Source organism: Cheilinus undulatus, linkage group 9, assembly GCF_018320785.1.
Source record: "Cheilinus undulatus linkage group 9, ASM1832078v1, whole genome shotgun sequence".
NCBI lineage: Eukaryota > Metazoa > Chordata > Actinopteri > Labriformes > Labridae > Cheilinus > Cheilinus undulatus.
Genome location: NC_054873.1, coordinates 12,053,362 through 12,078,702, shown reverse-complemented (window position 1 = coordinate 12,078,702; position 25,341 = coordinate 12,053,362). Strand labels below are relative to the sequence as shown.

Sequence of the window (25,341 nt, the reverse complement as noted above, 5' to 3'; positions counted from 1 at the left end):
TGATACATAAGCTGTATTGTTCTAAGTCTAAGTGTCATATGTCACAGAGTTTTTTTTATTAACAGCCAGCCACACAAAATAAACTTGTCCGTAAAAAAATAAACTACCCGTTTGTGGAAAAACATCAGTGAAAATGCTCATAATATACCATTTTATTTGAGCAAACCTTTGATTTTTTTCCTGTACAACACAAACTGAGGCAGTTTTGAGGTGAGTTTTTGCAAACATTTATAATACAAAATGGGTCATTGTCAAGAGCCCAAGTGTGGTACTGTGATGGATACCACCTTTGCAATAAGACTGTGGTACTTCATTCCTGCTGGATACTCCACAGTTAAATGTAAGTGATATTGTCAGAAAGTTACAGTTAAAGTGGAAGCGTTTAGAACAACAGCAACTCAGTCACGTAGTGGAAGACCACTTCAAATCACAGAGCGGCATCAGCGACTGCTAAGGTGCGTGATGCATAAAAGTCACCAACGCTCTGCTGATTATATGGCTGAAGAGTTCTGAACTTCCACTGGCGTTAACGTAAGCTCAGAAACTGTTTGGTGGGAGCTTCATGGAATGGGTTCTGATAACTGAGCATCAAGCCTTGCAACCCCCCAAGTCCAATGCCAAGTGTCAGATGGAGTGGCACACCGGCACTGGACTGTGGAGCAGTGGAAACATGTTCTGTGGAGTGACAAGCTATGCTTCTCTGTTTGGCAGTTAGATGGGTGAGTGTGGGTTTTGTGGATACCGGGAGAACATTTCCTGTCTAACTGCACTGTGCCAACTGTGAAGGTTGGTGGAGGAGGGATAATGTTATGGGCTAGGCCCCTCATCTGCATTGAAGAGCCATCTTAGAGCTTCAGCATACCAAGACGTTTTGGTTGGCAACAGTTTTGGGAAGGCCATTTTCTCTTCCATCATGACTGTTCCCCAGTGCACAAAGCAAGGATTAGAAAGGCATGGTTTGATGAGTTAAGGGGGTATGGGCTCGGGACTCTATATCTTAGCACATGTATTTGAATGCAATGTCATTACAGTCCCTGTTGATGTGATGGCCAGGCAGCTGAATACTTTTGTCCATATTATGTACTTAGCTTACCAATCTATTTTAAGTATTAGACTTACACAACGTGAGATTTTGTGCACTATTTAGTGCTGACAATCAGCAAAACCACCATACATGAGACTAATTTGTTTAGCAGCTGGAAGATGTTTTTTTCAGTCATCAGCTGCTAAGTCTAATGTAAATCTTTTCACACTATGTACAACAGCAGATTTTCATAATCAAATTAACCCTCTACTGCAGCTGGTATGTCGAATGTTTGCACGACTGAGCTGTGTTGTGTACTTGTAGATTAGGAAGGACAAATATCAATGTATTTCTATGTCCACCTAACCATATAATTAATGCAAAAAATATATATATTAACCTTGTGCAAGGCCTTCCTTATCTGATTTGACTCATGGAATAGAAACAGCTGCAACTATTATCGCATACTACTTCTTTAACGGGATGTTGGTTGCATTGCAAAAGCTAAGACTGGCTTTTATGTGACAGACCTCAAACTGAAAGTACAGTTGTACACTTGTCTTCCTCTTCTTAAACACCACAACTAATTGTTTTTCTTAGTTCCCTTTTGTAACGAACAGTTTGACCTTTTAACTGTGGGAGTTAGTTTCAAAACTTTCAGCACTTTATTACATCAGCCACTTTCTCTCAACTTGCGCCTTTGATTTTGATGGAGTGAGTGGATGACTTTTGGGATCTCCCCACATTACTTGCCTGTTCTTGTTTCAGAGAGAAAAACTTTCATGGCAGCAGCAGGAACAACTCTATCACAGGAAATGAAAGTAGGACTTGTGTAGGACTTTTTCATATTGATTTAATATCAAGGACAGTCTTGTCCGCTATAAGTTACACATTCTAGATTCCAGATCAGTTAAAACATGTTAAACAACCATGTTGACATATTTTACCTAATGATAACAGTATTATTGCTTTTTCTATTTTGTTTGCTTCCTGATTGATTACAAAGACATTGAAGATAATTAAGAGAGATTTCAGATCACATTTAATGTCAAAATATGTTTGGTAATCCAATAGCTACTACTAGATTCCAGCTAACATTAGAGTTCAGCCACTCCCTAGAAATAAACTTTGCCATTGATTTAATAGAACACTGTGTTATGATAATGTCAGCCATATAACTTGCCCTAGTATACATAATGTAAGTACAGTTAATGAATGTCTTGAGTTGGTTGCCGGTTGTCTAGACAGCACAGTTACAGTATCATGTGTTACATAAAGTAACAGTTATCCAAACAGTCTGATGGATAATACCCATTTTAGTTAAACTTAATCCTCAACCTTGTGAGTCTGATTTTAAAGACTTATTAACTCGCTTGCCTGACTTCCAGGTGTAAACACAACAGCATGAGTTGTTTTATAAACTCCTCAGAAAGTCAGTTCACCAGCTCACCTGATAAAGAATTCTTATGATACAGAAGTATCATTGTAAAGTTACAGAACTATCATTCTGAACTATCACCATTTTCTTAAATGTGTACCAGCATGCATTTGTGATTTTATGTAGAAAGACCGGTTGCTTTAACATTATTACACTGAGAATGTCAGAGTAAAAGTCAAGACATTACCCAAAAAGCACTAGCAGTAATCTTGTGACTGCAATTCATTTCATTATGTTGTACATGTGTGCATCATTGCAAGTTGGCTCAAAAAATAATGCTCCTCTTTGTGATTCTTTTAAGCAGCTACATACACTTAAAGCTTAACCTTACTATTTAGATATATTCTCATTCTATGCCAGCTATGTCAACTATGGTAACTAACTTTTTATGTTTAGAGCAACAATAAACTTGCATTGTCTCAACATTTACCTCAAATGTACTACAATTTTTTTCTCTGATTTTAAAACATTAGATTCCACAGGGTTGCTTAAAGTTAAAGTGTATCCCCTGATCATATTCAGTCAAAAATCTAAGTACACCACAGAGCTTACACCTATCAATTCTCAATTTCTCAACTTTCTCAACCACAGAGGAAAGGGACAGAGCAGGCTGTAGCATAATGAAGAACCTTCTTGTTCAAAGCAGTGAAGCCACTTCATTAATGGGCATTAGTGGAGCAAGAACCTTTTTTAAAGGTAAACTGAAGTCTTGCTGCCCTGACTCATGCAGCATAGTGTTACTCTGTTTCTGTTCCCATTAGTTTTGTTGTTTGCATTAATTTGGAATAAATCCTCCCTATATAATTAATCCTTGGGGTGAAGGGGTCAGGGCTACATGGCAGCACAGGGGTTTGCACTGTTGCCTCACAGTAAGGAGGTTCATGGTTCGAATCCTATCGGACAGGGCCTTTCTGTGTGTAGTTTGCACGTTCTTTCCGTGTATGCATAGGCTATCTCCAGGTTCTCTGGCTTCATCCCACAGACCAAAAACATGCTCGTTAGGTTAATTGGTGACTCTAAACGGGCAGGTGTTCGTGTGAGCATGCTTGGTTGTTTGTCTGTATGTCAGCCCTGTGATTGACTGTGACCAGACAAGGATGTACCCCACCTCTCGCCTAATGACAGCTGGGATAGGCTCCAGCCCCCCATGACCTTCGACGGAACAATTGGTGTAGAAAATGAATGGATGGATGGATGGTATAGAGGTAACAGAAAAGTTTTCCTCACTAAAGTTTTAAGCCCTGGTGTGGGTTTTACTTGGTTAACTTTGGAGAAGTCACAACTCAGAATTAGCTATTTGTGGAACAGATGCTTCAAATGATTGGCTCTTGACTATTTGGTAACCAAACATCATAGTTTTTAGTGCAGACTTTAGACTCAGTGATGGAACAAAATGAGAGATCAGCTATCATTTTGGTTCAACATCACTGTAAGCAGCCTTTGGTGGCCATTGGAGATACATCAAGGTTAAAAAAATGGCTTATGATTTTTCTCTGTGTTTCAGTGGAGATCAGTGGCACACTGTGCCTTGAAGAACACTAACAATAACTTGTATCTGGGTTAAGATATATTCTGCTGGGCATTTTCCCAGGCTTCACTCCACAGAGAATATATGCATTTGAAGAAAAGTTTATTTTTTCAATGGACTTTTTCCAATGCAAAAGGAAAAAAAAGTCTCACTTAAATTTAGCAACAAAGGATCTATGATTGGAACAAGACTGTACTGCAGTCAATGGTTTTAATGATGATATTTTTGACATGTCCCAGAGCGATGGAAATAACAATGCCATACATCACAAAAACACTGACCTAAGTGTGACTTTATCATAGATATAGATTTGATAATGAGATGAAGGATTTTCTCTATCTGATGTCTGGAAGCTGTAAGTTTATGGAGAAACAAAATGAGTTGGAATAGGCAGTTCATGTTGATATCTAGGTTCCTAACAAAAACCTGGAACATTGTGGAGACCTGAAAAACCTTGAAGCAAGCTTGGCACCTAGAAACAGGTTTAGCTTGGCTTAAAGTCCCATCATAGAGAACTAAAAAGACATTGACATAGAGGTTTAGATTATGTCATAAGTTAGCTGAGCTACTGTTATCAGCAGTTTTGCTTGATTTTTAGAAGGAAACTTCTGCCAATAGTTCTTCTGGTAAAATCCCTGAGAATATTAGACCCTAATAGGCTGTTTCAGACTCCATTTATAAATGTTACAGCAGCTGTACAGTACAGCTTAACAAAACTAAGGTTTTCTAAATGTGGATAACAAGATATACACATCAATCATAGCAAGGAGATATGAAAAATTCATAACTGAACTTATTGACGGGGATCAAACTAGTGTTATTACAGGACGCCAACCAAAAGATAACATTAGAAGGAAACTGCATGTTATGAACTTGATACAGTCAAATGTCAATGTTTATCCCCTCTCTTGTTCGCCTTATATATTGAGCCTCCAGCACAAGCCATACAACAAAGTAAGGAACTGAAAGGAATTAGTATTACAGGACAAAAGCATATCATAAGTCTATTCGCGGACGATATAATCTATTTGCAGAATCCTGATGTGTGCTTTGACCACCTGATGGAGCTTATCAACCTATATAGCAGTCACTCAGGTTACAAAGTAAATGTGAATTAAAAACAGATTTTGGCCTTGAACTACAATCCCTCTTTAGAAATGAGGAGAAATTTTCCACTAAAATGGGACTTAACTGCAATGGAATACCTGGGTGTAACTTTGACAAAGCGATACTCTCACCTCTATAAAATAATTACAACCAGATTCATAGTGAAATTAGGAGACATTGAAAGGTGGTGAATGTTGGCATTAGATTTTAGCTTGCTCGCTCCAAAATTAAAAGTAAACAAACTGGTTCACAACTACCATGCTGTTGGTCATGTGGAGATAAGGAGGCGAATCATACACACATCTTTTGGACCTGTCAGAAATTATGTTCATATTGAAATGATGTACACAAAACAGTTAAAAACGTTCTGGGATATGTGATATGCAGTAATGTAGCTTGGAGATACAAGTGCTCATGTGACAGATAATGACAAATATTTAACTAAGATATTATTGGTAACAAGTAAGAAGGCAATAACAAGAAATTAGTACAAATCTGAACTAGGGCTGGGCAATAAATCACATATTAGGTTAAATCGCAATATGGCCTGCTGCAATTTTCAAATCGCAGAAGTTGCAATATTTCTTTAACCTAAATTTTGAGTCAACATACCAGTGAGAAACTTTTTTTGCAGCAGAGATGTTATGCATTGCGTATTATGCAATCATTTGAGACCCATTTCTTAGAATAATCTACAAAAAATCCTACTTAGTCCATTTTGTCAATTTTTTCTGATTAAATATTTAGACTTTAAAATCATCACTCCCTTCAATACAATAATTCATGTCCAATTTGCAATACGAGTCAAAATCATCACAATTGGATATTTTTCCAAAATTGTTCAGCCCTATTTGTTGGTTATAGTATAGAATGATTTGTTGCTTGTAATTGTTGGAAAATACATGCAATGAAGAACTTAAAGAATAATCGCATATCAAATCGCAATCACAATATTAGGGAAAAGATTGCAATTAGATTATTTTGACAAATCATTCAGCCCTAATCTGAACCACCTACTGTACAACATTGGTTAGAGATTGTAAGACAAGTATTAACGATGGAAAAATGGCTTATCATCTACGAGTGAAAGAATCTGTCTTTAAAAGCAAATGGAGGAAATGGACAATTTATGAATCACTGTGAGGAACTCATGAGCTGACATTTACTGGGAGAAACTGGATTTGTATGCTCCCCTTAAAGATAATGGACTCATGCAACCATGGCTGTTCAACCCTTTTCTTCTGATCTGTTTGTTAACTTGTTTCCTTTCTTTTTCTTCTTTTCTGACTTGTAAAACAGTAAGTTTTTTAACTACTTAATACTGTCAAGTATGCTGTGACAAAAATCAATAAAACTTAAAAAGTCATAAAAAAAAACTAAACTAAAGTGCATGAATGGACTGACAAAATGTGGGTCATCTTTGGGTCTTCTCTTCTTATGTTTGAAATTTTAGAGGGCAGGCCCAGACCCAAGTGTTACAATCCAATTTAGAATCCAGAGACAGTTCTATGGTTTGGAATTTTTAAAGCTATTGAAACCCTCTGAGCTCAGTGAATGAAGTTACACACATAGACATGGCACACATTCACCACAAAGCCAGATCAGACCAGTCAGGGACCTTTATTTAGAACCTGTGTGTGCCACATTGGTAATGTGATCTCATCCAGAAATGTTTGCCCTACCTTTGCAGAGGGTGGCCTGCCCTGCACGGACAGGAAAAAAGTCCACAATCAAAGACTGTTTTTCATAGATTTTGTGCCTGTCTTCAATCAGCTGTACCCATTCTTAACATCAACACCAGAAAGCCTGGATTAACCGTTTACACGTGTGAATATAGAAGCACAAAGAAGTGGTAAATCAAAGCAAACACCGTCAAAGTCATCACAGCTGGCTGTCCAGTATTTGACCCTGCTATGCCAGTCAGGGTTATAGCCAAGTGAGGGAAAGGTCACGACTGTTCCATAGCCATCCTACCTATACAATGTGTCATAGACTGGTGGTGATGTGCAGAGCTGAGGTGAATCCAGGTAAAGCCTGGATTCAATATGAGCTCTCTTTTCCTAATCTAAAGCAGTCACGAAGGAGAGGAAGATATGGAGTCTCTTAGAGATTTAGAAACTTTAAAGGACTTTTCAGAGCTTGGGCAAAGTTGAGTTATGGATTGCAAAGGAAGAGGAGATTTCTGATATTAAATTTAACCTGAATATGTTGGTTATTAAAGATAAGGGATACAGGAGAACTTATTTCTAATATTTTCTTAAGCTTAACAGGGGTGAAAAAATTAACCATAGCTTCAACACATTATCAAGTGTTTTTCATTCATTTACTTATTAACTCTTTGTATCAAACATCTGTTTAAAGACATGGACAAGTTACGGGGCAGGCACAGATGCTACAAAACGATGTTTATTTTTTGTGTTGCAATGAATTAATGGTTGCAGCTAGGGATGTGGTGATTATAAGTAATAATTTGCTTTGTTGGTGCGGTAGTTTGTGGTGGACCTTCACCCCCTGACCGCTAGTTGGCGGCAGCCACCACCAGCTGGCAGCAAGCAGTTGACTCTTCCCTCTTCTCCTCTGCTTAGACAACAAGATCATGCAAGACTTCGGTCTGAGCGAGTCAGTTGCTCATGCCTACCCAGCAGTGCAGCTTCTGCTGCATTCGTATCAGATATGTGGACTTGTTTTGGCTTCCAAAACATTAAAGACAGTACAGACTTATACAGGAGTCAAGTCATTTGTAAGATATGCCACGCCAGATTGAAATACTTGGAGATCACGACGAACCTGAGCGCGAGACATCATAGTAACAGCTTAGCGGCTAACAGCCAACATGAAAGAAGCCTGCTGAAGCTACCACTGATTTTTAATCATGCCACTATAATTACCCAGTCAATACTTGGTTTTATTTGTAAGGACCCATGCTGTCGTAGTGTCGTTAAGAATGACGGCGTCCGTAATACGATAAAAAAAACACTGGTCAGTCACGTCATGTCCTCCTCACAACACAGTCCATCAGTCATTAAAGCTGGACATGAGGATCAGTCTTCCTCCACAAGCACCTTGTCATTACATTAAGACATACAAGCTGGTGTACCATGAAATATTAAAGATTTTAGTACATTTACTCTGTAATGATTTATTTTTCTACTTTTCTTTTAGAAATCCTGAAAGCATTTTAATTCATGACAACATTGTGGAAAAACTCTCATCTTCAACTTGCACAAAAAGAGTTAAAGCTCTAGATGATGCAGGACCATATATTTTAGAATACACCATGTATTTTTTATTTGTATACTATACATATCATTTTAATACATTTTTATTAATAGCTTAATTCTGTTCTGTTACATTCCATATTAACTTCAAATTTCATTGTTTTTTATTTTTATAAATAAACCCACATATACATTAAATTTATATATATATGTATATATATATACATATATATATATATATATATATATATATATGTATATATATATATATGTACATATATACTTGAGTACTTAATAATGTTTACATTCACTAAGAACATTATGGGATTGGAATGGCTATTCCAGTTATTAGTCAGGTGTTGCTAGGGGAAAGAAATTGTTATTTTAGTAAAACTTTCTATTTTGATCACAAACGTATGAAATTATAAATCAGTAGTTTTATTCATTATTTTCGTTGGCAAGTGACCATGGTATAAGCGGGTTAAAGCCCTTTGATGTGTCCAGTTATCAGGGATGATTGGACTTCATGGAGGCATCCGTTCGATGCACAGCGAAGGACGGTTCAGGCTTCCACATCGTCCATTAATCCCTGATAACTGAACACCTTGTCAGGCATTAACCCTTATGTATATGTGTTGAATTACAAAAACATCGCAGTTTATTGCCTTGCTCATAGTATTGGAATATGTCGCAAAATATCAAAATTGGCACCCCTGTATTGCGATACGCATCGTATCGTGGGATTCTTGCCAATACTCACCCGTAGTCCTAAATGTTCTGAAACACTGAGTTGGACAGAAATAAATCTAAACGTGCCACTTCCAGTCATGAATAAGGACTACCTGTTTGACACTGTTTTTTTCTAATATATTTCCATCCCTAGTTAGTGATGTTGGACTGCTGTTATTTTGAACACAACTGTAGTTCACAACAGAGAATCCATTGCTGTTCTAAAACTGCCTCTTTTTGTAAAATAAATTTTGGTTTTATCAGCAGTGTAAGAAAGAAGCCTTTTGTCTGCAGGATTAAAAGAAGCTCTTTGTAAACCAGTTTAACATCTAAGAACAGATAAGACTGCACAAGATGATGAATGACTGATTTGTTCAGAAGTATAAACTTCTATCAGAGAGGCTTTTGCCAATGTTTTAAACAATAATTTGTCATTATGGAACTTTTTGCAAAGTAGCTTTACCTCAGTAGCACAAAATAAAATGAAGACATTGAAATGGTTGGTGATTTGTCACAGAGATGAGTTGTCATTGATGGCTAACAGCCATAGCCAGGTGGTTGTTATTTCCACACCCTCAGTTCCTCATCGTGGCTTCCTACTTTGCATAGAAAGACAGTTTGATTAATGTCACGTCCAGTGGCTTGTATTTAAATGTTCTTAAGATCATTCAAATTGGACTGTCTGTACATATTTGAATCTATGCAAAAGCTATAATAAAACAAAGAGGAATCAATGAATTTGTGTATGTATCTAAACACAATACGTGATGGACAGACCTTATTTACTTTTCTTTGGGATAAATTTTGTGTATGGTATTTGGTCAAACTGAACCTTTTTGTTTGCTAATGGTACTGTTTTAGTCATCTTAAACATTTTCTCCTGTAGAGGTCATTGGAGAATATAGTGTATAATGTTTTTTGGATTTGATGCCACTAATTCTAAAAACACTGCATTTCAATTGAAGACCAGTCATAGTGCTTGTGATCTATGTCATCTTGACTTATAGTTATGTTTTTAAGGGGGTGCAAACTGGTGCACACATGTGAAGACCTCTGCGTAGGGTTCAGGGCCCTTCAGACAGATGCCATTTAGTACAGATAACATATGGTATAGATTTGATGAAGAAGCATAAATCAGGCTTTATTGTTCATCTTTATAAAAATCAAGTCAAGGGCTTTAAATTGCAAAATTCAGTCTTCTCTTTTTGTAGGTACCATGTGTTCACTTCAAACCTTGAATTCAAGTTTGATATGAGAGAGAAAAATATCTCTGAAGTTTCACCTACAATGATGATCCAGTCTGACTTATCAGTGGCTCAAGATTTAAAAATTCTATAGAATCCAACCCAAGCCTTAACTGATCAAGCAGAAACCTGGAAAAAAGAGAACATGATCTTAGGGGATTTTAAAAGAAATAGACATACCCTTCCTGGACTGTCAGGCTGACTGGGTTCAGCTGCTTTTCTGAAGCTGCTAAGATTAAAAAAAAAAACACCTGAAGAAGAAGTGACAGCCCTTTGCCTATGGCTATGATCAAGTTTTTCCTGTCTTTACTCACTTTAGTGGCTGTCTTTGAAACCATTTATTGATGGTTCAGTGAAAGTTGTGGTCTGACCAAGAAACATTACTCAGTGCAGCTGTAAAGGCCCACATTAGTAGTGTTTTCTAATTTGACCTAATTTATGGTTAGTAAAATGTTCCTTTTTCTGTTCAGGACCATTAGGCTGTTGTTCATTGTATTCCATTTGTTGTCCACTTATTGGTGGACTAAAAATAGAAACACTGGGTGGATGCAGTTAGAAATAAACAATTCCATTTCTGACCAGTTGGTGTCAGCAGTGATGGCTGCAGCATTCCTGTTAGCTGAGTGATGCTGCTGTGTTTGAATTGTGACCCAGCAGAGGTAATCAAAGCCTCACAGACTTTCCTTTTGTGGTACAGTGTGGTTCCTCTGAAAAGGAAACAGGAGGAGGGGGATGATTGTTTGGTTATCAAAAGCCCGCCAATCCCCACTGTTGTCTGCATGCTGTTGGATTCGGTGAGCACAATCCATTTTTCACACCAGCTGGCTCTGACTGTTGTGAATTCGTTGTCGTTACATCAGGAAATGACCACCAGTCAAATGCTAAATCTGGCCACTAGCAGCAAGTATGCCTCTGGCTGGAATGTTTGGTCAAGTCTAACAGGAACATCTGGGAATTCTTTTAAGATTCTGTGCCTTCAACTAAAAAAAATGTATGATGAAAGAAAAATGTTAAAAGAGGCTGAGAGTAGGATGTCTATGGGTAAAAAAGCTTTATAAGATTGATAGGAGGTGTTACAATTTCTTTTGTTTTTGTTTTTTTAATCTCTGATAAAGTTAAGATAAGCCTTTCAATTTGACAGCTGAAATCTAAAGCAGGATGTGTTTCAATTACCCTTCAAATAAGAATCAGAGAAAAACTTGACTTATAAGGCTTTATTTGGGTTAGTGGAGTAGAGTATTATGTTAACATTATCTTCTTGATTGTTTTCCATTTATCTAAAGTCATTGTTTAAACATGGTTTCTAATTTTAAATTGACAGTCAGCTGTCTAATCCAGACCCATCCAGCTGGTACGGATTTAAAGTAGCCTTATGGCGGCTAATTTTGGCATTGAAACAGTTGTGTTAATAATATGGACTGTCCTTAAGAAAGGAACTGAATGATGTCAGATAAATCAGATTGAATCATGTAGGTGATAAATGAGTATTATGCACTCATTTTAGTATCAATATCTGTGATTAATCCCAAGCAGTGGTCATATTTTGTAGTCTAACAACAAGATTGGTTGACAAGTTTGTGATTGAGCACCAGTCATGTATTTAAATCCAGAAATCCAGGGGTCACATTCATAAACTTCCCATGCACAGTATGTGATCTATGAAAACAAACCTGATGGTTACCTGTAAGTGACCCATTATATGAACGTATTTGGAGTCAGAGGGAACATCTCTGACATCCACATCTTCATAAGCACAGTTTTATTTTTACACATGCCTAGTGACCCATATTTTACTTACTGTAAGTGGCCAAATAGTATATATTAATGGCTTGATGTAGAAATCCAAACACCAAGAATTGTGAAACACGACCTGCACATCATAGCACCAGAAGTTATTTGAAATGTTTTCCTCGTTATCACAGAGTGCGTTTAAATGAATTTTACTCTTGTCACTGTGCACAGCTTTATCACTGCATGCATTCAACCGTATACACTCCCTCCAAAAGCATTGGAACAGTGAGGCCAATTCCTTTATTATTGCTGTAGACTGAGAACATTGGGGTTTGATATCAAAAAGTGAATATGAGACAAGAGATCAACATTTCAGCATCTTTTTTACTTATTTCTTTTACTTTTTATAAATCAGACCCCAGCTCGTCATATTTTTTCTGTTTAATAACTTAGACTTCTTCTTTCATTTTTATAAACCATTAAGCCAGCATCAAGTTACAGCCTTTCTTAATATACTGCCCCTCTTGCACTCTCTCTCTCTCTCTTCTACCTCCCTCTCTTTTCATCCTTCTCTTGATTTTTCCCTCTCGATGAAGGATCGCCACGCTCCTCTCACGCTTATTTCAGTTGCCTGGCAACCAGGAGGAGATGCTTTTTTTGGGGTGGTACTTTGTGATGGAAGGGGGGCTGTTCATTGTTCAGAAATAAACTGCTCATGAATGCAGTTGTGCTGAAGAGAAGTGCAGTGTTTTAAATAAAGCATCCATTCAATGGCAGCATTGTTGCCATTATTCAGCGCTGACTCAATTAACACCCCTATTCACCTGAGCTTCAGCGCTGTTATGGCAATGGGTTTTGCAGCCTAATTATCACAGTGGTAGTGAGAGCTGAGCCCAGTGTGTGTAACTATAGATCATCTGTGACTCAAACGTTGGCCAAAAAGAGAGAGGGTCTGGAGCTGACAGTGAAGCTCTTCAGTCTTTGGAAAGATGCTTTCTCTTCTCTCTGTAGCTTTCTTATGGCAGATCTTACAGTTACTTTTAAGCCAAATACAATAAATATGCAAACAGTGGTGAGACAGCACTGAATGTGCCTTTTCTAATTTGCACCTGTAGATGCATGTTATTCCACAGTGTCAGAATTGGGCTGTACGGTTTTGATTCAGTTTTGTCATGTGATTTTGACACTGCTTAAAGGGATTAAAAATCACTGCATGTGTTCACTATGTGGCAAGCATTAATACAAACCAAACATGCAAAGTGTGTAGACCTTTTAATGCTCATTTAATAGAATCAGATGTTTATTTCAAAGTCTTACTCTTGCATGTAGATGATGTGTCTTTATTGGGGGGGGGGTGGTCACTTTTAGAATATTCAAAGTTTGTGGCTGATTGGACACAATGTTAAGTTTTACCAAACCCTGTTTCATGGAAAACCATTAAAATACATTGTAACCCCAGGCCCATCCCATGCAGCAACGTCAAGAAAACAAGTGCAACAGCTGGGCATGCTTTTGGGTGTAACCCTGTTTGACTTACAGCTGCAAGTTACAGCCAACTGTTAGTTATACCCTTTGCACCAGCTGGGCTTAAGCCCTATTTGTGTTGCATTCAAGTGTAAGTTTTATTTCTAGAACAGAGCAGGAGTTGGTTTAGAAAGTCAGACTGGTATCCAAGGTTACACAAAAAGAAAAAGAAAACCACAAAACTTGAGATAACAGCAGGAGGGTAGTGTGTCTTGTTTACATGATGCTCACTAAAAAGGTAGACAAAGGTGAGAATCATCTGTGATAGAACAGCTAACCTACTGGTTAAGTTTACTCAGACAGTGAGCCTATCATTATTCTTTGTTTTTTAGACAACAAACCCTTTAAAAAAAAAAAAAATAAAATAAATAAATAAATAAATAAATATATATATATATATATATATATATATATATATATATATATATATATATATATATATGTATATAGGGCTTTTTTATGCCTTTATTGATGGAGGAAGATGACAGTGGATAGAATTGGAAACAGGAATGGGAGAGTGGGGGAGAGTCATGGAGAGCCACAGGCCAGACTTGGACCCTGGAAAGCAGGGTTTGACATCAAAAGATGAATATGAGACAAGTGGTCTAATTCATCACTTTGGACAACCAGCCCATCTCTGTGGTGGAGAATTTGTGTTTTTGTCATCTTCTTGAGCTTTGCCCTGTCACCTCGACATTACATTACTGACACTGGCTTACTGGAGCAGTACAACGAAGTACGTGACAGTATATTAGAGAATTTAAAAAGCAACTTCGCTGCCGTTAGCTTCACTACAGACATTTGGGGCTGTGATGTTTGCCCCGTGTCACTGCTGAGTCTCACTGCACTCTTCCACCTTTGAGTTAAAGCGTGCAGTATTACATGCACGCCAGTTTCGTGGGTCTCACACAGCAGAGCATGTAAAGCAGGCCATCAAGGATGCGGGTTTTCCTAAACAAGAATCTTTACTTCATTTTAAAGTGGGTAAAGAAATAAAAGTGAGAGAGGAAAAAGTGATGTGTCAGCTCTAGTTGCACTTAAGAAATTGCACCAGCAAGAATGCCTTGTATTTGATCTTTGGGTTATGTTGCAGTGTTAATGTTTTGGTTCATGTCTCAGATTAAGCTGCTACATTTTTTTAAGCGATTATTGTTTTGAATCTGTATGATTCATATGTTTTTGATTCCATTCAAGTCAAATTGTTTACACCACTTTAACGTGGAGTTGGGATGTTTTTAGTTAATTTTTTGAGTTAAGTTTTTGTTGTGACTAATAAAGTCAATTTAATTACCACTTCTAAGTGGAATTATATTATTACTATTTTATTTTAAATTCATTTATTGAATTAATTTGTAATTGTGACTCTTGACTCTGCTTCACCACCTCTAAGTGGAACTGAGGTTATTTGAGTTATTTTTTTGACTGCTCAGGCCTGTCAGCTGTTTTGACCACTTTTAAGTGGATTTTTGATTGTCTGATTAAATTCAAACACTGCGCTAAGTGAAAATGTAACTTTATTTTTTTAACAAATGATTAAAGCGAAACAGAGCTATTACACCATTCTCAGCAGAAATGGGATTTTACAGGTTTTATAACAATGTTGGCTGTGCTGAGTTAAATGGAATAAGTTTGAGATATCTAGCTGTTATTCAGTTTACTTTAGTTATTTTTGCAAACAAAAACAATTAAAATCTAATGTAGGTAATTATGAGTATCGGATCAGGACTCGGTATCAGAAGATATTCAATATAAAAAAAATGGGATCCGGATCGGAGGCCAAAAATGTTGATCGGGACAACCCTAGTAATAAGACAATCAGGTGGGTATTCAGCTTCAAATTGAAGGATGCCCTCAGCTGATCCAAAAATGTCACTGTTATTTACCAAGATATCATTGGTTGAAGTAAAGCTTCAATACCCCATAAAAGTACGATCTTTTTTGCTATTGCTAATTTGAAATGGAAAACTAGAGTTCATGAGAACTATCTAGTGCCACCGATTGACAGACATAACATAGATTTTTCTCTCTTATAAGAGCAGTTTCCATACCATTTAGCAAGCAGCTTGTTTTTTTTAAACACAGACAAACACAAAGGGAATAAAAACTGTTCTTATGTCTAAGTATACCAGGATGCATCCTACATGAGCAATGGCAGTCCCTGCCTGGATCTGCTACAACTGATTGGCAGAACAATTTGTCTTCTCTGGCCAATTGTCAAGTCTGTTTCAGTATTTGCTGTCCCATAGATTTTTTTTTTCCATGTCAAATTAGTAATTTATGGTTATAAAATCTAAAAATTGAAGTTTAATGAATGTAAGAACCAATATCATTGGTGTTTGAATTTAGAAACGTGTGAACAATTTGGCACAAGTTGTCAATTGTTCATAGAAAATTGTGTGGGATGCAAATTTATACATTTAGGTTGATCTCTAAGTACCTGATATTTGAAGAATTGATAAAAAGTGTGGAAAAAATATGGTTAGAACATCCTTATTAGGTATTTTTGCAGTGCATTTTAAGTGAAGACCCTTGTGCTCAAAGGACAAAGACGTTGGTAGAGAAGGAGGAGGAGGAGGGCGACTGGGGTGTGAGACACAAAAGAACAGAAGCCCCTATCAGAGCACGCTCCACTATTCAGGAGCTGAGCTAATCCACATGCTAGCTAGCTTCACCCCATTCACAGTGGGGACCAGAAGGACGTCCGGCTGACCTCCCATCTATTTGGGTTAGCAGGCAGTTGTATAGACTCACCACTGTACCCATTCAAACACTGCAGTCAGGCCCAGTGTGCACCACTGCTACTCAGTCAGTTACTGGGCTGTGTGTGCACTTTACTACACTTAAAGGCTCCAGTCTTCATTAAAGTTTTACTGTATGCATCTATAATGAGACTTATCATTTGCAGTATGTTCACTACAAGCATATCATAAAAAGATTCAGATAGCCTGATACCCCTGGGCTGTCACTACCATGATTTGTGCATAAAGGTAGTGCCAGTATTCGAAGTTTATTACCCACTCTAGCAATTGAAAGAAAAAGAATCATTCAAATATTTTTGTTTTCTGCTCTAAAATGCAACAGTTTTCTCTTTCTTTGTCATTTAGGTTGGTAAATTGACTGAAGGATTAAGTCATGAGACAAGAACAGAACAAATAAAGACAACAAGACACCACTTATGTGTTTCTGAAATTCTCACTGCCACTTTTTAAATGCTACGATGCAGGCCTTTCTTTGACAGATGAACAGCAGAGCCTTTTTCTGTCATTTCCTCTGTCCTACATACATTTCCATCTTATTTTAAGACACAGCTCTCTTATTTGCTTCATGCTGAGTCAAGGAATGTTGAACTTCCTTGCATTTGTTGGGCCATTGCAGACCCACATACAATACTTTCTATGGAACTGATTACAGTATGTCTTAGCTATTATGCATGGCTTATAATTGTAAATAAACATTTAAACAGAGCAGGAGCCCCTGTAGCGTTGTTAAAGGTACCTAGTTGTATATATGTACAATTTCAGAAACCGTCAGTAGGTTTTCATGCAGTTATGTCAAGCTGTAGCTAAAGCTCTAAATGACAGTTGAACTGTACTACTACTGTCCAGTATACATACTTGAGGAGAATCCATTTATTAACCGAAGTTTGTTTAACTCCACACAGTTGTTATAATATAACCCCTTTCAACTTAACTGCTTTCAATTTGCAGCCAACATGTTGTACCGTAAAATATGATGTATGAGCCATATTTTTAATGCCTGTTTTTCAGGTCAGTGAGGACAACAAATGACTGGCAGAGAACACCATAGCTGGCATGTGTGTAAACTGATGACACTAAAAGACACTGCGCAGCTGCACAGAAACTGCACGTTGTGGACTTTGCTGAACAAATTAAATTAGAAATTGTCTCCCTGGACCCTTTTCTCCCCTGGAAGATTCAAAAAGACAGACTGTGGCCCATATACCAAGATGAACTACTGTATATTCTAGATATTCATGGTATGTTGAATGGTAAAAACATGTACAACCACAGTTTTATTATTATTAGGGTGTATTATTTTAGCATACAATACGCCCTATCCCCCTATAGCTTATGGCAGTAACCAAAGAAAGACAACAATGCACCTTCTACAATGGTTAGTGCTGTTCCACTTTTGGAGTCATGTCTGGAGCTTGCACTATTGCAGAATGTCTCATCCAATTTGGGTCCATGTTATCTGGGTGACTTAGTCTGACTTTGAGAAAGTGAACCTAATATTATTTGTTGCATTTATTTAAAAGTCCTTTACCCAGACTAAAATAGTACACAGAGAAGTGCATAACCAGCATTTGCTCTTATCTGAACATAATAAATCAACTTTTTATGACTGCATGGAAACCTAACTGATTGATATGAAGGTTGTAGAAAAATCCTGGATTTCAGTCCATAACTTAGTGATAGGAGGTGAGAATAGAAAACTCAGAAAATAGCCGTTTGTAAAATTCTGTATGCATCACTTGAAGGAAAAATATTCAAATTCACCGCAGTACATTAGATTCATTTTGTTTATATGATTAGCTGTTAAAACAGGGGAAGGTTGCAAACTAGGGCAGGTTTTTCTTATCAGTTCAACAATTCTCCAAGCAATAGCATCTTAATTTTTTACAAGCACTAGAAAAAATGTACTTAAGTTTTGTGATTTAATAATTGCTATAGATTAATAACAGTTTATGGTTGATATTTTTACTGGTTTATGCCTTTTTGATCAATGATATTATGATCACAACATAAAAAGTTAATCAGCGACCTGATGTGTGTATGTTTGTGCATGTGCGTTAACAGCAGTTTAACACACAGCAGTCTCCAGCCTTCTGTCTGCTGCATACTTGTCTCAATTTGTCGAACAGACAGACTGCAGCCCCCCCTCACTCCTTCCAGTGTGTGTGTCCCGTTGTATCTCAGCTCCATGTAGACGAGCCACTCTGATTGGCTTGCTTCCTTCTCTTTTTCTCCAGTCAGAGCCCCCCTCCTCAGCCCGGCCTGCCCTCCTCCTCTGTATCTCTTTATCTGTCTCCCCTCCTCCTCTCCATCTTGCCCTCCCTCTTTTTCTTTCAATTTTGTCACTTTTGCTATCACCTCCTCCTTCCATCCCTCACAGATCCTCCTCTATTCTTGTCTAACATCTCTTCATTCTTTCCCTTAATATTTTTTTCTCCTCTTCAATCTCTTCCCTTTCTCCATCTTCCCCTCCATTTTTCTTCTTCCTCCTTGCTTCTTTTTCCCTCATTGCATCTCTCCCTCCATCTAGTCAGTCAGTCTTTTTACAGCAGTCTCTCCCCCCTCCGTTCTGACGTCACTCTCTGTTTGCATAGCTATTGTCTTACAGCGGCTGCAGCAGCGGCGGCAGCAGCAGCTCTTCACCAGATTTTTAGTTTTTCACTCCCCCCGTCTCCCTCCTCTCCCCTGGAAACCTCCCCCTTTCTCTCCTCTCTCTCTCTCTCTCTCTCTCTCTCTCCCTGTGTTAGTAAATCCCACACTGGAATGAGATGTGAGAGAGTGACGGAGGGGAGAGGATGAGAAGTAGGATATAGACTGCAGAAAGAGGAGAGATGCGATGATAGCTAGCACAAGCACATCTCAGTCTGGATTTTAACCACAATTTGCATCGGCTCTGAAGGATTCATACTTATTTATTTATTGATGTAATCCTCAACCCAGCCTCTTTTTCTCTTGCGGACAGACTGTTTGTGTGTGGACGAGGGCTTTATAAAGCAACGGCAGATAGCGGAGCTGGGGCATCTGGCCGTCTGGAAGGCAGCGACGGCCGGCTGGCTGCATTGTGTTGCTTTGATGACCCCCGCTGTGTAGCTGCCTGCTCATCAACCTCCCTTCTCTCTCTCTCCCTCTCTCTCTCCCCTTCACCCTCCCCTTTCTCTTTCCTCTCTCTTTCCTCCTTCTCCTCCTCCTCCTCCTCCTCCTCCTCCTCCTCCTCTCCATCACAGCTCCCGGCCCAGCCATGTTCGGCACAGAGTCCTCATGTAAGTAACATCCTCCCGCCACCTCTACATTTGTCTATGTATCTTTTTTATGTTTGTGTGCTATTATCAAAAAGAGAGGGGAAGGGAAATGTTTACCCTGTTCCTGCATCCCTCCTCTTCTCTTCCTGTTTTGCCTCCATGGTCGCTGGTGGCAGATTGCACGGGGAGAATTCTGGGATCTACCATTTTAGCATGGAGGGACGGCAATACAAGCTAGCTCGTCACGCCGAGCCCACTGTCTGCCTTGCACCCTCTTGCTTTTAGCCTTACAGTGCATGTTTTTCTTTTTTGCCATCATTTGTAGTATGTATGTATGCATTTCAAGAAGCTTGAATGCAGTGGCGTGCTTCTTGGATGTTGTGTCTTTCTGCATGTTTGCGTGCCAGAAGATGGATGCTTTCGCCAGAGTTTCCAGAAGCATCAGCCACCCCCTGTCTTCTTTCTTTGAATCAGTCAGATTGCAGTAAGGTGTGAGTGTAGCTCCTCCAGCCACTCATGCTAGCAAAGCTAACACAGGAACACCTCTATCTGTGCACGTGTGGGTTTTTTGGGGCACTGTGCAGTGCTTAACCTCCTTCAGAAGAGTTGTAATGTTGATCTGACGGGGGCGTATGTGTCCAGACAAATCTCCTTCATTCCTTCCACCCCACCCTCCAAAAGTAGAAAATCCGTTCACTTTGATCAATACCAGAATGCCTCACTACACTACATTTTCAGTGCTCAAGGAAGCCAGAGATGTCATTGCTGCACAGTCAAAGCTAAAAGTAACTTATTTTCTAATGTTGCATCAAAGCTGGTGTGCACAGACTTGGTGTGTGATTTAGCATCCTTTCTGTTACAGTGATGGAATGCTGTCATGCAACACTTCTCTGAGAACTTGTCTTTTGTAATGAAATGTATAGCTGAGTGGACACAGTTTTGGAGGCACTATAGCCTGGTGCAGATCACATCGAACATCTCACTGAAGCTTGTCTGAGGTTGTCCCGTCCTTGTCATGTGAGACTGAGTTCTTGCCAAATATGGAGGTCGTTTGAGGGTCAGAGATAATGCTTTTCACTTTGTCAGTTTGACAGCAGCTTGTCCTCTGTGTCTTCAGCTTGCTGGGTCTGTTTTTAGATTTTAAAGGACATTCATATATCAAGCATACATTTCTAGTGACATTTTTATATGCAGAGCCTTTCTTTAGATTAAATGTTATGATTGTGTTGTTTCTGTTTTTTCTGATTTGTTAATTACAGCAAAAAGCTATAGAGTAGAGTCAGATCTTTATGGGTTTATGTCTGCTAGTGTATAATTTCTAATTGTTTTAATATTGTTTTCAAGTGTTTTGGTGTTGTGCCTACAGGCAAGCCTGATTTCTTTAAACTGTTCTCAAATGTTTGCAGGTGCTTTATAATTTCTTCATTTTTCTATGTGAATTTTGATATAGGTATAAAAGGTATGTTGAATTAGTTGTAGTTATGCTGCACTTAGGTTGCAGTGCAAGCATAGCTTGATAATAGCAATAATAAATGTCAAACTGTGAGTAAAAGTTGTTTTAATTTTTTTTAAATAGTCTGAAAATTCTAGGTAACATCAGCCTAACCTTATTTGAGATAAGGCCATGTACAAAGTAGTTCTCATGGGGTGGACAGGAAAAAGTAAATAAAGACAAACATGCACAGCAAAATAGTTTGTGACCAACACACATTATTTTTTGCTATTAAGATCATTTCTAGGCTTATAGTCAACCAAAGACAAACTTGGTAGACCAAAGGTTTTTGTTTTTGTGTCCAAATTTATGACAGTAAATTTAAACAGGACTTCCTTGTTCCAGCCTGGGCTGTGTAATTTACAAGCATAAATCAGACAGCATGCAGCGTTTATTATTGAGGTGCAGTGAAAAAAAGTCCACAGGTTGGGGCTTAAGGAGCTGAAGACATTGCCTTTTCTCTCCTCTGCTTTCCATTCATTTGTAACGTTAACACTAACATAAACATTTTAATGAGATGATAAAGGGACTTAATACAATGCATTTGCCGACTGGTGGATTAAACAGGCAGCAGGAGCTGATGCTGTAAAGGAGGGTAGAGCAGTCACAGTCAGCGGCGCCACTTCAACACAAACAGCTTGCATCTTTGTGTCTAGTTGAAGGTGTGTTGTTATTAAGTCCTTTAGAGTGTAACTGCTGTGAAATAATTGGAAAAGAACATATTTTGTGCCACTTTGTATGCCTCTCTCTACCTGGATTGCCCAGTGCTGCATGCTCTTTGCTGTGCTCATCTGCCATTTCTCACTCCATCCTGCGACTGTCCAATGAAGTTGATCTTAAGTTCAACATTTAGTTCATCAGCCCTGGCTTTTAAGTTCTGAAGTGTCTTTTGGAACTATGCTGAGCAGAAAATGATAAAAAGTTGTACCTTTGTGTATTCAACAATTTTGTGTTTTACTGGATTAGCACTGTGTGCAGATAAATTGCATCTTTCTGAGAGTTCTCAGACAGTGGACACAGGGTTGTTGTCTTGAGTAGCGAAAAAGCTTTGTAAACTATAAATGCTCATTCAGGTCTTTAGGTTCTGCTCATAAACTCACCAGCATTTGTTGATACACTCAGAGGTTAGTTGAACCCCTTTTACAGGCAATTTCATTGGAATTGCTTTGCTAGGAAACAATCTCGGTCCATGTTTATTTCTAAGCTGCAAACTGTATCAGCAAACACTGCTGTGGAAAATGAACTTGAACACACTGCAGAAGTCTAAGACTGAGAAGTTGTCCTATAAAATAGAGCTCATGTTAAAGGTTATTCCAAAGAACAAAACATATTAAAACATGACATTTGCCGTCCATTTCTATGGGCCAGCAACAAAGAATTACTTTGGGATTTCAAATGATCTTTTGACTCTTACCTCAATCATAACATTAGGTCTTCTCCCAGTCATCTGAGTCATATTGATCCATCTAGTAATTTTGTCACATTGCTGTGAGACTTAAATATAGTTATCAGAACTTTACATTAACAGACTTTGAATAAAAAATCACAACCAGCTAAAATGTAAAAGCTTTTACGTGTTGCCTTAAATCTCAGCTTTTTTAACTTATCTTACTTACTTTCATTTTGAGACATTCGTGTAATGACTCTGATTGGTCTGTTGCCAAACTGTCACTGGAGAATAAAGCCCAGCAGCCTCAATCACCTCTCTGCTGTGTTCGACAGCATGGGTCAGTGAAGATCCACCAAAGAGCCAAATTTCTTTATGAAACAATATTAGCTTTGTCCATATTCTGTGTTTCATAAAAATGTGTGTTAACCATCAACATGGCCATCCTCTAGAAGGCAGCAACAGACAAAACACAGCAAATGTTCAGAAACATTTGTTACTCTTGTGTTTGAAAATAGGAGTCTCATACTAGATCATGCTCTCATAAAATTACATTGATATACCACCATGCCTTGATTATTAATATACCATTATGCTGTTAATTATTGATAACACTATGCTTTAATTTATTAATATACCACCATGTGGTAATTTATTGATATTCCACCATGTGTGATACTATTAAAAGTTTATGGGTGCATAATTTAGGGTAATTTTCATGTGTGTTCTTCTAACACCTTGCATTCAATGCATGTAAGTGGTGTTTCAAAACACATCCACGAATGGCAGAATAGTACAAACTGTACCTTTTGAATTTTTTATGATTTGTTTTAGATTTATGAGAGCAAAGAACCTATTACATTTTTTTGCTCAATTTTTATTTAACTTGATAGTCCTGACAGATATTTAAGTCCAAGGTTACTTTGCATCAATTCACTTCTTTTTACACACAGTGTTTTGTCCCATATTATACCTTTCTTTAAAAACTGCAGCACCAGGAATTTTGACTTTGCCCTTTGCCCTTATAAAATTCTTCTTGAAATTCAAGTGATTGAGCAGACTTTCCAAAATCAGACTTCAACTAAAGGTCTTTCTGGAGCTTTGCCTTTTAATTTTTTTGTACTGGGACAGCCATTTTTTAGCATGATCATCTGAATCTCACTAACAACTTTGTATGCAGTAATATCAACCACTTTACACACTTCTGCATGAATGTAATTTTCTCCATGCATTACAGAGACATTTGACCTCATCCACTTTCACCTCCCTGCCCCTATCTCTTTCCCCAAAAAACAATCTCAACATAGGTTTGGATTAACAGTTTCTGGGTCCAATCACACTTCCTTTCCTTTAACTGATATTTAATATATTGGTCTATGGTAAAAAGGATGATTCAAAGGCTGTACAATAAGTTTGCACTCTGTCCAAACAGGGGTCAGTGCTTGCAGTTTCCTGTGTGGTACAAGATTTCATTCCTACCTGAAGGGTTATTGATTTTTTTTTCTCTTAAAGTCATTTAAACTTTATCATTAGTACACAGCCAACAGTGACAGAAAGTGAGAGAGGGCGGAAGTAAGTAAGTTATTGCATAAACTTCAGGACAGATTCAATCCAGTGACTTGCTCCTAAATTAAATGCTCCTCAGCTTGTTCAATCAGTGCAGCAGCCTTGTGGTTATTGATGGTTTGATGTCAAGTTGTCTTAGAGATCTTATTGTTATTGATTTGAACTCCAGGGACAGGCAATGATATAGCGCTGTGTTTGTTATCAGTTTAAGAAGTTCTCAGATTCTTCACTGGACAGGTCGTGTTAGGTTACCTCTCCAGTCATGTGGTACAATGCTGGAATTAACTTGTAGTTTGGTCCGTGTTAATTTTTTGACCACAATTTGATTTTATAAGATATCAATTGCTCATGAATTGCTCTCCAACAGCCATTTTGTGGGTGCTCCTATCTTGCAGTGGCCACCATAAGTGCAGTGGTATCCAAGCATCTGCCCGCTGACTACAGCTGTAACAGATAATTGGATCGAAAACCTTTTAAACTTCTGACAAAGGAATCTTAATCAGACATTTTCACGTTTATTGGATTTTTAGGTATAAGGCATATTTAAAGCAACCTGATCACTTATGGAGGAATTATTTAACCATCTGGTACATATTTGAAATGATGTTGTCTTATTTGTTTGTTTGTTTTCCCACAGGCTAATTAGCATATTTAACAACTACATTACATCTGCACCTATCCTGATCAAGTTGTGAGTGGAGAAACATTGTATACAAAATGGTTCTTGCTTGGTTAGAAACAGCTAAATCTCATCCACACAGAGAAGAAAAACATGACTACTATGTTATTCTTGCCTTGATTGACTTATGAAGATTGTCTTTGTTCTCTGAGAAGTGAGTGAAACTATGTCAGTGTTCACTCATGTACAGATTTCTCATAGTTAAAAGTAGGTTTGCGTGTGGTTCAACAGTTAAATTTGTATATCAAATAGCTTCAGAAAGATTTATGTGTTGATTAAAGTAATTGCCTTTAATTTTTTTTATAAACACGGGCATCACTGTCAAATGCTCTTTTAGAACTGTAATGAAGCCTCCCACCACCAACTGCTGCTGTAGCTTCAGTTAATGACTGCTGCCTTCCTGTCAGCATTCCCTCCGGACTTTGCTGCTCATAAATATGAGAAGCTTAGCAGTTGACATGTCACACGGTATGACAGTCTTTCACAACTGTTAAAACAACTGAGGGCTCTAGTTCTTCCCAATGTCCTTTGTGTTGTTGTGAAAAATTAAGTTACAAGTGATGTACTGGTGCATCAATTTGACTTTGGTATTGATCAATATCAGCCATGCTGACATGCTGTCTGTATGCAAACAACGTTGTGTGAACCAATGCCAGTTGCAGATGCTTATCTGTTGTAT

The 25,341-nt window shown here is 38.0% G+C and overlaps 1 protein-coding gene across 8 annotated transcripts in view; it reads left to right on the top strand.

The window, feature by feature from the left end:
• LOC121515139 (suppressor of tumorigenicity 7 protein homolog) overlaps positions 1-25,341 on the top strand; it is an 84,634-nt gene that overhangs the window by 1,276 nt on the left and 58,017 nt on the right. For 4 of the 8 annotated variants that reach the window (XM_041795764.1, XM_041795760.1, XM_041795766.1 and 1 more), the window contains exon 2: positions 19,524-19,559. The exons of 1 other annotated variant lie outside the window; for it this stretch is intronic. In XM_041795764.1, the coding sequence (XP_041651698.1) occupies positions 19,538-19,559 (22 nt within the window). In that variant the 5' untranslated portion in view covers positions 19,524-19,537. Of the gene's footprint in view, positions 1-1,792; positions 1,846-17,310; positions 17,541-19,261; positions 19,560-25,341 lie in introns of all 8 variants that reach the window. 3 more of the 8 variants (XM_041795762.1, XM_041795763.1, XM_041795761.1) reach the window with 3 other exon arrangements.